Here is a 14,529-nt window from a genome sequence, read left to right as displayed (position 1 = left end):
ATTGGTGCTTTTAGCTAAATGGTAACGTCAGTATGCTAACATGTTTAGCACACATTTAGAGAACCTATAGAAAATGTTAACCATATTCTCCTTCAGTTTTTGTTAGCATGCTAACATTTGATAATTAGCACCAAACACAAAGTATGTTTAAACAAATGTTGTGCAACATTTAAAAGTTGAACCAACAAGAGCTGCAATGTTGCACTGATTAGTGACTAATCAGTGACTATGCTGATGAATATTAATCATTCATCAGAGTAATTTCTTTTTAATTTTTCGACGATTGACTAATCATTAGTCAATCGTCGAAAAATTAAAAAATTATTCTGATGAATGATTAATATTTGATCCAAATATTCTCAGGTTTCTGTTTCTCAAAATTTGACTTATGTTTTAAGATGTCACCAGACTGAGAAAAACAGGATTGACATTCTGCATTTAGCTAAATGCTAATGTATATAGACAACTATGCATGATGTTTTAGCACACAGAAACCATAGAACATATTCACTATTTTCACCATCTAAGTTTTAATGAGTTAGCATGCTAATGTCTTCTAATTAGGGGGGAAAAAGGGAATTGACATCCTACATTTAGCTAAATTCTAGCATCTATAGCCAACTACAGATAATGTCTAGTACATTTACCAGCCAAGTTTAGTGTGTTAGCATGCTAACATTTGCTACTTAGCACTGAACACAACGTATGTTTCAATAAAATTGAGCAACATTTAGAAATTTAAAGGTTGATTCTCTTAAAAAAAATATATTTTAAATAATTTTTTAAGCAATAATGCCAAATATTCTCTGGTTTCTGCTTTTTAAAATTTGAGGTTTTAATGTTTCATGTAATTAAAAACTTGGATTTAATTAAGATGTACATGAGTGTGTAATTGTTAATCATGAATGAGTCCCAGATTCTGTTTTGTGCAGATTTTATTGCGTATATACGGGTTAAGGTTCATCGTGTGTCCTATGTAATGTAGCACTTCACAACACAGCAGGATCGTAGGAACAACCATCATTTCACCAAACCAATGATTTTAGTTTAGAAGCGGTTACATACTGAACATCAATTAATATTCTTATAAATCATCATGTGTCAGATTTGATTCTTCACAATTAGAAACGCGTTACTGTGAATTTTACAGTTGGCAATCTAAATGGCTTTGACTCTTACATGATGGCGTGAAAAAAACCCCAGTCGGATTGAATGTGCACGCTTCACTTCACAAACATCACTTCACAAGACGAGAGCTTTTACATTTTTTTCCCCCCCAATATCGTTAACGTGTTCGTCGTACAAATTAAAACAGAACATTAACAATCCTTTCCTGCGGTTAAATCTGCAGTTTACGAACTTGTCCTGAATGCTACTTCGTGTCAGACACATGCAACCTTAAGATTAACTCCTAAACCTGTAAAAAAACCATGGAAACCCCCTCTAAACACACCACACACCTACTTCTACACTGAGTCGTACTGCATCTTAACAGATAAATATAATCAAGTCAACGGCCAGTTCTAACAAACAGAATGGAAAACACAGTGACACATCATTGCACAGTACAGTACATAGCTTACTCACTTCCTCCATTTTTTTTTGTCATAATACAGATAAAACACACACAGTACATTCATTAATGAAACATACGACATATAAATCTAACTTATCGCGACCTGCTGACGTGTTAAAGTTAAAATAAAAAGACGTTGGCCTAAATAAGTCGATAAGGCGATCGTGGATATGTGAAACGATTATTCGATGATTCTGACGATTATAACGACAAAGAGCAGCAAGTTCCAGTTTACGCCTCGACGCACATTTCTCAAGTGAAATTAAAAAAAAAAAAAAAAAAAGGCTTAAAATGTAAAAAAATCAACGTAACGTTTCCATCTGTGAGCAGAGTTTTCAGTTTTACGTCAAAAGGGCGACAATCCCCGCTCGTTTTGTCTGACGTGGACGTAATCGCCCTTTAATCCCGTACAGTCTTTGTCGTTGTTAACACGCTTGTTGCGACACAAAGAAAAACTCCCAAGGTTGGAATGGATTAAAAAAAAAGAGAACTGACCATGATTAAAACATAAATACTGATCCAGAATAATCAGAGAAATAACGACCGGACGGTAAAAAGGAAAGTTTAAAAGTCGGGTTGAATCACAGTCAGCCGTGATGAGCTTGTGCTCCTCTCTAGTCGCGGTCTCCGTTTTGGTCTTCTTGCTTCAGTCTTTACAGGTAGGGATACTGGTTGAGTTTTCGCTGGTAAGGAGCACTGGAGTGGTGGAAAGGCTGCCCTCCCAGCTGCTGCTGCTGCTGCTGCTGCTGCTGCTGCTGTTGGTGGTGGTTGCCGTACTGTCCCGGAGCAGAGCCTCCTCCCAGGGCCAGGCTGCCGTTCTTCTGCAGCAGAGCCAGGGACGAGTAAGCGCCGCTCGCCCTGCCGTGGCGGGACGAGCCACCTTGCATCTGGTCCACGGCTTGGGACACGGAGGCCAGGGCGGCGGAGGCCGGGTAGGCGTACAGGTTCGGGGTGGAGCTGAAGAGGGTGTTGAAGGACGAGTGGGAGGAGACGGGAGGGGGGTACGTGGGCTGCCGCCTCAGGGAACTGCTGCTTCCTGTTTGGTCGAGGGATGATGACATCACAGCCTGCTGTACCTGGAAACGACAGAGAATGATGAATAACCACACCTGCTGGGTTGGTATGTAGACAACCTGTGCCCGCTACATTGGAAAGCTGTTACCTGACTCAGGTTAAGAGGCTGAGATCTGCTGGATGCGGCACGTTGATGGCGATCAGTGTTGGAGTCTCCTGGCCGACTGGACTGCTGAGTCGACCCCTTCTTGGGTTTTCCAGAGCCACTTGTAGCTTGATCTACCAGTGAAGAGCAGACAGAATGAGGTGAGCAGTAAGTAAAGTTGATATTGTGTCAATCTGGACTGATCGTTGTACCTGGAGCTGCCGGAGCTTTGTGGGTTGTGCTCTCCCCCGGCTGGCTCTTCACTGAGGGCATGATGATGGCCAGAGACTTGGCGGGCTGGGAGTTGGTTTTGGGGCTCAGGGGGCTGCTGGTAGAAGAGTCAGAGTCGTGGGAGTCGTGCACCGTCACACAGCTGATCACGTTCGTCCTCTGACTCGTACCAGAGCTAAGAGAGAATAAGACAGGAGTAAAGGACTATTTCAGATTTTGTTTTTTTCAGTTCAGATTTCACAGACAGGAAATGAGCTCACCAGGCGGCGGGGAACTTCCTGTCATCCTCGTCCTCTGAGTCGCTGTGGATGGTGATGATGCTGACAGCGGGACTGGGTGTGTCAGAGATGACGATGGGCTGAGACTGGTCACCAGCAAAAGTAGAAGTGTTGTGGACCACAGTGGTGGTCGAATGGACTGAAGACACGGGCCTGGGGGGGACAAAGACACTCTGTCACTGCCTGATCAGAAACTGAATCTGTTGGGTCTTTCCAGGCCAGCTTACTCAGAACGTAGAACTATTCCTACTTCATTTCATGAGTTCATGGAAATAGTCAGTCTGGGTTCCTTCAATTTTTTCAGGTGATTTTTTTTTTATTTTTATGTCAGAAACCAAGTGAATTTTTGGACATTTTTTTTTCATGTGTGAAGCCGATGGGGGGGAGTTTTGGCAGGAGAAAAAAAAAAAAAATTTTAAACACATCTGATTTTTTTTTTATGTAATATGGTGTAAAAAAAAAAGTTTTTCTGGAGATGTTTTTTTTTTACGTTTGAAACCAAGTGGGAAAAAAAATATTTTCAGGAGAATTTTTTTTTTTCATGTGTGAGATCGAGGGGGGGAATAAAGTTTTAGTGGGAAAAAAACTTTTTTGGACACGCCTCAGGATTTTTTTTTTTTCATGTGTGAAAAAAAAAATCTTTTTTCAGGAGATAATTTAAAAAAAAAAAAAAAATCAGGAGAATTTTTTTTGTCATGTTTGAAACCGAGTGGTGGGGGTTAAAAAAAGTTTTTAACACACCTGAGGATTTTTTTTCCTTCCTGTGTGAAACCGAGTGGGGGAAAACTTTTAACACATCTGATGATATTTTTTTTTGATGTGATAAATGGAGTAAATATATTTTTTATACAAAAAGGAGAATGGGTGGAGAATTTTTCTTTTCATGTGTGAGATAAAGTTTTAGTGGGAAAAAGCTTTCTGGACACATCTCAGGATTTTTTTAAATCTGTGAAACACTTTGTCTCCAGAATTTTTTTTTTTCTTTTACAAAGCCGAGGAAAGTTTTTTTCTTTAATGTGTGAAACCACGTGACAACAATTTTTTTTTCAGGAGACAAAAAAAGAAAAAAATTCAGGAGAATATTTTTTTTTGTCACGTTTGAAACTGAGTGAAATAAAAAATCTGTTTTCAGGAGAATTTTGGAAAATGATTGTCAGGAGAAAAAATAAAAAAATTTGGACACGTCTGAGGATACATTTTGGCACGAGAATAAACATTATTTTGTGTTTGTTTTTGTAATACTCATACTTACATACATTTTTACCAGAATGAAGAATCTGTAATTTTTTCCAAAAAAATCATACCTACACTAGTTTTCAAATCACTGCAGCTCACGTGGATGAAGAAGTCAGCGATCAAACCTCAACCACTACAATTTATGGCCGTCCCGCCCCCCCACCACATGTAGTTAATGTGATTGTCTGACAGCGTACCTGGCTCTGCTCTCTGCGTGTCGACCCTTTGACCTCTTGCCCTGTTGGGCTCTTGAGTGAGCGGCCCCTGAGTTGTGGCTTTGGGAGGCAGCGTGACGGCCAACCGCAGAGTCCTGCTGGCCGACGCCATCGTACTGGCTTCCATGCCGACCCCTGAGGAAAGAAGAAAAATATTAAAATCGCTTATTTTAAAACAAGCTGTGTTTGAACGCAGCGTGAAGACAAAGAGTCCCGTCGGACTAAAACTCACCTCCAGCCTGAAGCCTGCTGATTGTCGGGGACGGGGGCTCCCATGGGTGAGTCGGGCACCACGGCCTGCCCGGGGTTGTGGATGGCCATGCCGGGCATCTGTTGCCATGTGGAAGGGATGAGGATCTGCTGTGTGCCTGCTGGCCAGCCCTGCTGTACACACACACATAAACACATGTTAAAACAACACACTCCAACTCCAAAAACCTTCACTGGTAATACTTTAAGAAGAAAACAAAGTGTCGACCAGACAGAACAGAAGTCGGAGCTGTTTTCTGAGAGAATCGGTTTGAAATAAAAAGACATGATGAGCACATGCAGTTTGCTGGCTAACACCAATGTTCCCATCTCTGTCCTACACCAAGACATCCAGCAGATGTCACACACACACACACACACACACACACACACACACACACACACACACAGCTGAACAGAACATAAGAGATGTGACGGCAAGACCACAATCTGTATCCTGCTTCCAGACTTAATCCTGTGCAGACAGAGCTGCACTTGTTACTGCTCAGAGGGAAAATGTGATTTAAGAAGCAGTGAACACCAAACCAAGCTTAAAGGAGAGAAAAAAAAACCCCATTCCTGTCAGGTTCTGATGCCAAGCATGCACGTCATAGAAAGCATGCACCGTGAAAAACAGAGCGGGTCCAGAAACAAGACGGCCCACCTGAAAGTGATAAAAATGTGTTAGTGTGAGATAAGGAGAGGAAGAAATGAAGAAGCCAATCCTGGTTTCACTGCGATAGTGAACGCTGGAACACTGGTGAGACAGCGTCAGTGCCAAAAGGCGCAAAAGTTCAACACATGGTGGTTTAAATGTGACGCTGTCGAGCCAATTTTTAACCATTTTCTGTCTGGAAATGTCTCTGAACTTGTGTGATGTATGTGCAGCCAGTTCCACTACAACTGAACCAGGGGTTTGAGCGCCTTTATAAATATGCGTGTATATTTCTAATTCTGTGCGTACACGTAGTTGTTGTTGTGATTCTACACAGTTTTATGCATCAAGCTCCTGAAGCTTCAAGCTAAAGCACAAACCAGCCCGATGAGCTGCAACATGCGTCCCACGCTCCGCTACACGTCAGCTGACACAGCCGACGGGGAAGAAAGAAGAGATTTGTCAACCAGACTTGTGATGATGGTGGGTTTTTTTTTTACCAGCATGGAGGCATTCTGATCCAGTAAGCCGCCAAGGCTTTCACCCCCGCAGCCAACTGGCAGCCGGACCGAGTCTAAACGCGGCATTCCCGCCACTGAGGCGTACAGGCTGCTTACCAGCAGGGGGTCGAGGGAGGCCTGGGAGGAGGTGTGTGGGGGGGGGGGAGGGTGACAGGAGTGGAGGTGTGAAATCATCCAAACAGACTGAGAGCAAAAAAGATACGCTTCATATCCTACAGAATCCTAAAGGAGGAGAAAATCTTTGCTTTGGATGAAGAATTTTCAGTCAGTGACACCAGAACATGAATGCTGTTTTATGAAGAGAGCACAGAGGACATGTAGACCAACAACATGTACACAGATTTTGATATTAGACCCTGCTGATACTGACCCCTTCAATGAGTGGATTAAAAACTGGAATAAACAAAACAATAAAAGCTTTTACCTGTGCCAGCATGCCGGGCTGGATGTGAAGAGACTGAGACGACTGGTTCTGAGGAACTAAAGGTACCGAGTTGTCCATCCTCACTGGATAACCAGAGGGCTTATTGGATGTTTGAAGACCTATCAGGAAACGTACGAATAGACACAAAATAAATACTACATTAAGAATGGCACAAAAGGAAAATGTCAATAAGACGGTTCTTTTCTTTGTCGCTGGCTGATTAAATGTGACACTAACATCTTGCATTCTCACCCTGGATGGTCGGGGGGCAAACGATGAGCGTCTGCTGGAAGGGCTCAGTCTGGGTGCAGAGCTGGGTGGGTCTGGTCTGCAGCGGCACGCCCTGCTGGGTCAGACCGGGGATGTTTATGGTGGCCTGTTGGTAGAGACCGGGCTGGTAGTTCAGCAGCGGGACGTTACTGCTGAGGGACAGGGACTGGCCTCCTGTAGAGGCCATCTGGAAGACACAACATGCAGGAAGACACATTGTTCACAACCTGATAAGAGCTAAACACGAGGTGTTTTAATGTAGATTTAAAGCCCAGAAAGAGCAACATGAAAAACATCACAGAGGTTAAAATACTGGAAGGTCTCAGGCATGTGTGAATGAATGAATGAATTAAAAAAAAAATTTTCATGAAAAACTTTTTTCTGTGAAAAAAAAAAGTTCTGTGAAAAAAGTTTTTTCATTAATTTTTTTTTGTGAAAAAAACTTTTTTATTCTGAAAATATTTTTTCACATGAATTGTTTTTTTCATTTTTTCGTTAATTTTTATTTTTTTTGTGAAAATGTTTTTTTTTCATTCATGAATGAATAAAAAAAATTCATGAAAAACTTTTCTGTGAAAAAAGTTTTTTCATTAATTTTTTTTTGTGAAAAAAACTTTTTTATTCTGAAAATATTTTTTCACATGAATTGTTTATTTCATGTGTCGAGCCGAGTGAAAAAAATGTTTTCACAAGAAAAAATATTTCTTCTCTTCTTCTTTGCTCCTCTGGAGGAACATGGATGCTGTTCATCTTATTCAGGATATGAGTAGTGATGCACTTCAGCCTCTTGTGGTCAAAATGAGTATTACAGAGAGAACACTTAAAAGTCTTTAGAAATTTTCTTGTGAAAAAATTTTTTTTCACTTGGCTGAACACATGAAAAAAAACATTTTCTCATGAATTTTTTTTTCACTGTTTCACACATGAAAAAACCTTTTTTAAATTTTTTTTAAAAAAGCATTTTTTGGTGGAAAATTTTTTTTTTATACATGAAAAAAAAACTTTTTTTTTTTGTTTTTTTCCATGTGTCAAGCTGAGTGAAAAAAAAATTTAACAAGAAAAATTATTTCTTTACTCTTCTTTGCTCCCTGGAGGAACATGGATGGTGTTCATCTTATTCAGGACATGAGTAGTGATGCACTTCAGCCTCTTGTGGTCAAAATGAGTATTACAGAGAGAACACTTAAAAAAACTTTAAAAAAAACTTTAAAAAATCTTTTTAAGTTCTTGTGAAAAAAACATTTTCTCATAAAAGCATTTTTTTTTGGTGAAAAAGTATTTTTTCGTGAAAACATTTTTTTTGTTTGTTTTGTTTTTTTCATGTGTCGAGCCGAGTGAAAATTTTTTTTAACAAGAAAAATGATTTCTTTACTCTTCTTTGCTCCCTGGAGGAACATGGATGCTGTTTATCTTATTCAGGGCATAAGGAGTGCCTCTTGTGGTCAAAATGAGTATTACAGAGAGAACACTTAAAAAAATGAGCCTTAATTTCCTGTTGAAAACATTTTTTTTCAATGGGTTTCAAAAAAAAAAAAAAATTCCCCATAAAAAAATTTTTTTCACTCGGCTTGACACAAGAAAAAACAAATTGTTTTCGTGAAAAAAAAATTTAGAACTTAAAAATTGGAGCACCAGAAAAAAGAAAAATCTTTCTTTCTTTATTCATTTGTTTTCCAAATAAAAATGTAAGTGGACATCTTCAGGAAATCATATTCTTTAGCACAAGAAGAAACCTATAAATCAGATTCTGCGTAGAAATGAGGACATGCAGGGTCGATGAACGAGGCCCCAGACCATCACTGTTAAAAGTGACCGATATAACCTTCAACAAGGATCGACAAGAACATTGCTAAGACGAAAAAAGAAAATGACCCTGAGGCAGGTTACAGATAATGCTCTCACCTGATTGTGCTGGTTTAGTTGGCTACTGAAGGTGACAGTGAGGTTGGTGGCTGCACTCGGTGTGTTGTTGCTGGCAAACATATTTTTTCCGTTCTCGAAGGCGCTGCATCTGCGTTTGCATATATCCATGTTTTGGAAACAGGACTTCACACTGTAAAAAAATAAAACATCGTCAGCGACACAGATGGAATTCTAGACACTAAATGCAATGTGCAATCACCACAGTCAGGCTATTCATCATAACTAAATGAAAACAAAAAATCAACTCTCTTACTGTGAGCTGTGAGGGAAGTGCAGCAGGTGTGTCATGGTAACAAATGGATGGTTCAGCGTCTTCATGGGCGTGATCCGTTTGTCTGCGTCGAGCGTCAGCATCTTCTTCAGCAGGTCTATGAACTCCCGTCTGTCGGCCTTCTCCGCCAGGATGTCGGTCCCCTCCAGGTTTGTCATGTTCACCTGCAGAGGGACGGGAAGTTTGTCAACCTGCAACATGTCAGAGCTCCTGGTACACCCAATGTCATCGCTTCAAAATCCTGTTAACAGCAAAAGTGTTGCACATACAGCTGGAGGGGGGATTCAAAATAAGAAGTTCTAGCTTCAATATTACTGCAAACGGCAGGAGGTGACCTAGAATTAATCCGCTCCTTCCTCACCTGCATCATATCATCCAGACAGTTGAAGATGTACTTTCTCGCCTCCTTCGATTTGATGCCCATCTCAGCCTCGTGCTCCGCAGGTGTCTGCAGAAAAAGAGCCGCAGTGAGACCTCAGTGTATGTGCTGTAAATACACCTGTGATACAATCTCTCAGACATTTTGTGTGTTCACTCACTTTGAGTCTCCAGAGGGGGTAGCTCGAGTCGGGGCCTCTGTTGAAAAAGCGGCTGGTTTTGGTTCCTGCACTCAGCAGGTACTCTGCTGGAAGGCCCTGTGTCTGGGAGATGTAACGAATCTGAGAGAGAGAAAAAAAAGTCAGTGACTAGCAGGAGACAAATGTAAAAACTATGTGACCTACATTTCTGCTCAATAGCAGTTTATAAAGCGGATACCACCTGAGGGCTGGGTGTGTCTGCCTCTGAATGTCATCTTGTTGGTTTAAACATGAGATTCATGTGAAAAGCTGATGTGCAAACAGGTCACTGCTTTAGTTAATCTGTCACATGTCCCGAAACATGATTTGTATTCAATGCAAAAGACACACTTCCTCTCGTGTCTGACACTCTGACAAAGTTGCTAACTGAACTGCCAAATACAGTAATCCTTTTTCACACTTTAAATGTCACTAATGTCACTTCAGAGAATAAAGATGTATATGAGCGTGCTGCAGCTGACCTGGTCGTACTCTGAGGCACCAGGATAAAGCGGCCATCCCAGGAACAGCTCAGCGATGACGCATCCCAAAGACCACATGTCGATGGCTTCACAGAAAGGAAGGCCCAGGATGATCTCCGGAGCTCTGCGAGCACATCAAAATTAACAAATGACGAGATGACAGCAAGTAATTTACTAATCCAGGCTTAAATACTCACCTGTAGTATCGTGACTGCAAGTAGGTGGAGCAAACCGCTTTGGACACGTGGCTGGCCGAGCCGAAATCAATGACTTTCACTCTGTACGGCTGCCTCAGAGGGTCCACTAACATGATGTTTTCGGGCTTCAGGTCGGCGTGGATCAGCCCCAGGCTTTTCAGCTTCATCAGAGCCGTGGCGACCTGCTGCAGGATGGGCCGGATGCACTTGAGCAGCAGGGGGCTGAACTTGCTGTGCTTCAGGAAGTCGTAAAGGTTCTGCTCCAGCATCTCGAACACAAGGCACGTGTGGTTCTTGTGCTGGAAACACTCGTACGAGCGGACGAAGTTGAACTCGTCGGCGTTCTCTGTGCTCAGTCTGCTCAGGATGCTCACCTACAGGGAGGACGGAGAGGGATAATTGGGTTTGTTAATGGATGATAATGAATAAAACACCAGACACCTTTTGTGCTGTCAGACCTGGTTTTCACTGCTTTAAATTGCCAGAGTCATTACACATCCTAAAATCTGTTTTTTTGCCTTTAAATCCACGTTTTGATTCACCTGTCGTGATTTCACACAACATACTCGCCTCAATTTGACCTTGCCGAGCATAAGAAGGATGATTCTTCAAGATCTTAATCGCCACTATCTCGTTTGTGCCCCGCTTCCAGCATTTTGCCACCTGGCCGAAGGTGCCGCGCCCCAGGAACTCCAGCACCTCGTAGCTGTTGGACATGGAGCACAGGATCTCGTGCTGGACCAGCTGGTAGTCGCCCTCGCTGTGGGAGTTGCTGCTCTTTGTGGTAGAAGTGGAATGTGCTATGGACTGAGCGGTGGTGGTCCCCCCTCCACCGCCGGTGCGGTTTGAGACCACGGGGGCGGAGAGCTCCTCCAGGATCTGGACGCTGTCGCTGCTGTCCACCTCCTCGCTCTTCCTCTTCAAGCTGTACTGCTTGTGGTAGAGGTCGCACGGCTGGGAGGAGGACTCGGCATCCTTGACGCGACGGCTGGAGGAGGACGACGAGGAAGAGGAGGAGGGAGGTCCGCGAAGGCTACCTGTGCTGTCCGCCGCCCGCACCACCGTCTGCTCCCGGGAGCCGGCCGTCGGCGGGTGCACCTGGTTGGAGTTGTACACCGGGTTGAAGTTTGAGCCAGAAGTGGAGGGCGCAGCTCCCTGGGTGGGGCTCTGCTGGTAGTAACCATTGTCTCCCAGCTGGTTGGACACATCCCAGGCAGGGTTCTCCACTTTGAGCCTCTTTGAACGGGAGTAGGCACTGGAGGACACAGAGGGGGAGGAGAACACCTGGAGCTGCGACGCCATGTCTGTGGACGAGCTGTTGACAAAGAGTTAAGAGACGTGACGCGTATGATTAGTTGATTAATCGTAAGTGGATGGACAGAAAACAAATCAGCAATTATTTTGAGAGTGAGTCATCATTACAGGTGCATCTCAAAAGATGAGAACATCATTTTTTACCATAATTTAATTTAAAAAAAGGGAAATTTTCATGTTTTTTTTGTGTTAATCTTGATGATTACGGCTCTCAGCGCATGAAAATCAACAATCCAGTATCTCAAAACAGTGGAATTTTACAGAAGACCGATCAAAAAAAGGTTTTATAATACACGAAATGTCAACCCTAAGAAAAGTATGTTCATTTATGCACTCAATTCTTGGTCGGTGCTCTTTTTGCATGAATTACTGCATCAATGCAGCGTGACGTAGAGGCGATCAGCTGACCTGAACCCCATAGATTCTCCCCATAGTTGGCTGGCCAATCAAGCACAGTAATACCATGGTCAGCAAACCAGGTACTGGTAGTTTTGGCACTGTGGGCAGCTGCCAAGTCCTGCTGGAGAAAGGAAATCAGCGTCTCCAGGGTTAGGAGATGCTGATTTCCACTTCCTGCAGGACTAGTAACTGGTAATATTCTAATATTTTGAGATACTGGGCTTGAAATATGTCAATGAATCTAGAATATATGAAAGTTTCACTTATTTTAATTAAATTACGGGGGGAAAATGAACTTTTCCATGATATTTGAATTTTTTGAGATGCACCTGAAGGTAAAAATGCCAATTTTGAGTTTCCAAATCTACATAGTGCCCCTTTATTATAAGCCCACTCAAACACTGTACCACTGTTTACATCTGTTGTAAGTGCAGCTGAATCAGCAAACAGCAGTATTTCTATTTTTAGTTACTTTACACTTCTACTCCACTACATCCCAGAGAGAAATACTGTACTTTTACTCCACTACATTTATTTCCAGGTGTGATTGGGCTACTTTTCTTTCTTTCTTTTCATTTTTTTTTTTGTTTGTTTTGAAAATTTACATTAAAAGTGGAGCAAAAATGGCAAATTTTAGGTTCCCCTTAAAAAAAAAAAAGTGTGCCTCCAGGTCTACCTGTTGGTCTCCACCTGGCAGGGTCCGGGCTGTGGCTTGTGGCCCCCCCCCCCCCCACAGCCCCTTCAGCTGTCTGTGCACGCCACTGCTAATAAAGGTAACTGCTGTCTGTCAGTACAGTAATTACCTGTATTTGATGCCTGAACACACCGTCTCCGATCTGACATTTAAGGCCTCATCATCATCACCATCATCACCATCATCATCTTCTCTCCGGGCTCTGTGTGTTGCTGCAGCGGATCAGCTGAGCTGCTAGCTGCCTGCTGCTGCTGCTGCTGCTGGAGCTCTCTCACTCTACCGGGATGGGATGACGGCTAAGCTAACAGCTAGCTAGCTAGCTGCAAACCATCCGAGTCACATCTGACTCGAATCCGCAGTCACATCGCGTGTCAAGCGAGCGAAAATGTGTGCATAATGCGAGCGGAAAGCGTCAGATAGCCTCATGATGAGCGCTGTCGCCCGGACACGGCTCCATCACATCACCGCGGACCGTCTGCTCGCCGGACTTCCTCCCTGCCCCGCCGCCGACGTCACGGAGAGACGTGACGGACGTCGACGGCTCTGACAGACAGCCAAAGATCGTCAGAATTCATCAACAAAGATCGTCTATGTTTTCCTTTTTTTTTTTCTCCTTCTTCTTCAGCCTTCTTAAAGACTTTATCACAGTTTAAATCTGTTATTGATCAACCTTAATCTGTTGAAGTGCAGCTGAATGAGTGACCAGCAGTGGTGGAATGTAATCAAGTACATTTACTCAAGTACTAGACCCACTACTGTATCACTGTTTTCATCTACTGCACCACATTTCAGAGGTAAACATTGCACTTTTTACCCCACTGCTTTTATTTGGTGGGTGTAAAATACTTTTCAGATTGTTTTCATGTCTGAATAAACTGAGTAAACAAACTGACCTTAAAGGACGACACAATTTCATACTGTTTTGCTGTGTTTATATGTGGCGGACCCTGCCACCTTTCTAGCTTCAAACAGTGTTCTGGGGACTTTATTTCCCTCTGAGAACAGCCTGTTTATTCACTTATTGGGAAAATATATGTTTTCGAGTTTGAGTGAATTTCCAAATCGACATAGTGCTCCTTTAATATTGGCCCACTCAAACACTTTACCACCGTTTACATCTGTTTTAAGTGTAGTTGAATCAGTAATCAGCAGTATTTCTACTTTAGTTACTTTACACTTTTACTCCACTACATTTATTTGCCAGGTGTGATTGGGCTACTTTCTTTCTTTCTTTCTTTCTTTCTTTCTTTCTTTCTTTCTTTCTTTCTTTCTTTCTTTCTTTCTTCCTTTCTTCCTTTCGACCCATAATATATAGCATATACAAAGACTTTTAACCAAGTAATATTTCAACATTTTATCTTTAATTTTTACTCAAGTCTGACTTTTGGGTACTTTTTTTTACAACACTGTTTAAACCAGTGATTCCTGACCTTTTTGACTCCTCATACAAAAAAATAGTTTAATTTAAATAAATGTTTGATGATGTAGAATTATCCAACATTTCACAGCAAATACATGTGAAAAGTCAGACATATGATTATGAATTTGTGCAGCAGAACTTTTTATTTTACTTACTCATGTACTTTTTTTTCATTTATTTCTGTAAGTCTTTCGAAAGCAGGACAATGGAGTACTTATACTGTGGGGTACTTTTATGTAAGTATAAGATCTGAGTACTTCTTCCTCGACTGCACATTTCAAGCTGTCAGAACGACGTGCACATTTTACGCCACCATCGACACATGGCCGAAAACCCTGAATGTATATCAGGCATGTGACTCAAGTCATTTGGTCTTTTTCTTGGGCAAAACAAGTGAAATCAAGTTGAGTCTTTAGTCAAGTCAACTCACAAGTCTTTAACTTCCACGTCCAAGTCAA

At 42.2% G+C, this 14,529-nt stretch overlaps 1 protein-coding gene across 1 annotated transcript; it reads right to left on the bottom strand.

The window, feature by feature from the left end:
- Positions 1-935: 935 nt before the first annotated feature.
- On the bottom strand, positions 936-13,079 carry hipk1a (homeodomain interacting protein kinase 1a). Its single transcript, XM_073469807.1, has 17 exons — positions 12,761-13,079; positions 10,815-11,559; positions 10,245-10,618; positions 10,048-10,171; positions 9,548-9,667; positions 9,370-9,456; positions 8,991-9,172; positions 8,717-8,867; positions 6,797-7,001; positions 6,545-6,663; positions 6,100-6,237; positions 4,928-5,079; positions 4,678-4,830; positions 3,227-3,397; positions 2,948-3,141; positions 2,739-2,869; positions 936-2,652 (listed from the first exon to the last, which is right to left on the bottom strand). The coding sequence occupies exons 2-17, from the start codon at positions 11,544-11,546 to the stop codon at positions 2,230-2,232; spliced, it is 3,456 nt and encodes a 1,151-aa protein (XP_073325908.1). The 5' UTR covers positions 11,547-11,559; positions 12,761-13,079; the 3' UTR covers positions 936-2,229.
- Positions 13,080-14,529: the final 1,450 nt, after the last annotated feature.

The sequence above is a fragment of the Pagrus major genome, chromosome 7 (assembly GCF_040436345.1).
Source record: "Pagrus major chromosome 7, Pma_NU_1.0".
NCBI classification, from domain to species: Eukaryota; Metazoa; Chordata; class Actinopteri; order Spariformes; family Sparidae; genus Pagrus; species Pagrus major.
This window is presented reverse-complemented; position numbering and strand designations above follow the sequence as displayed.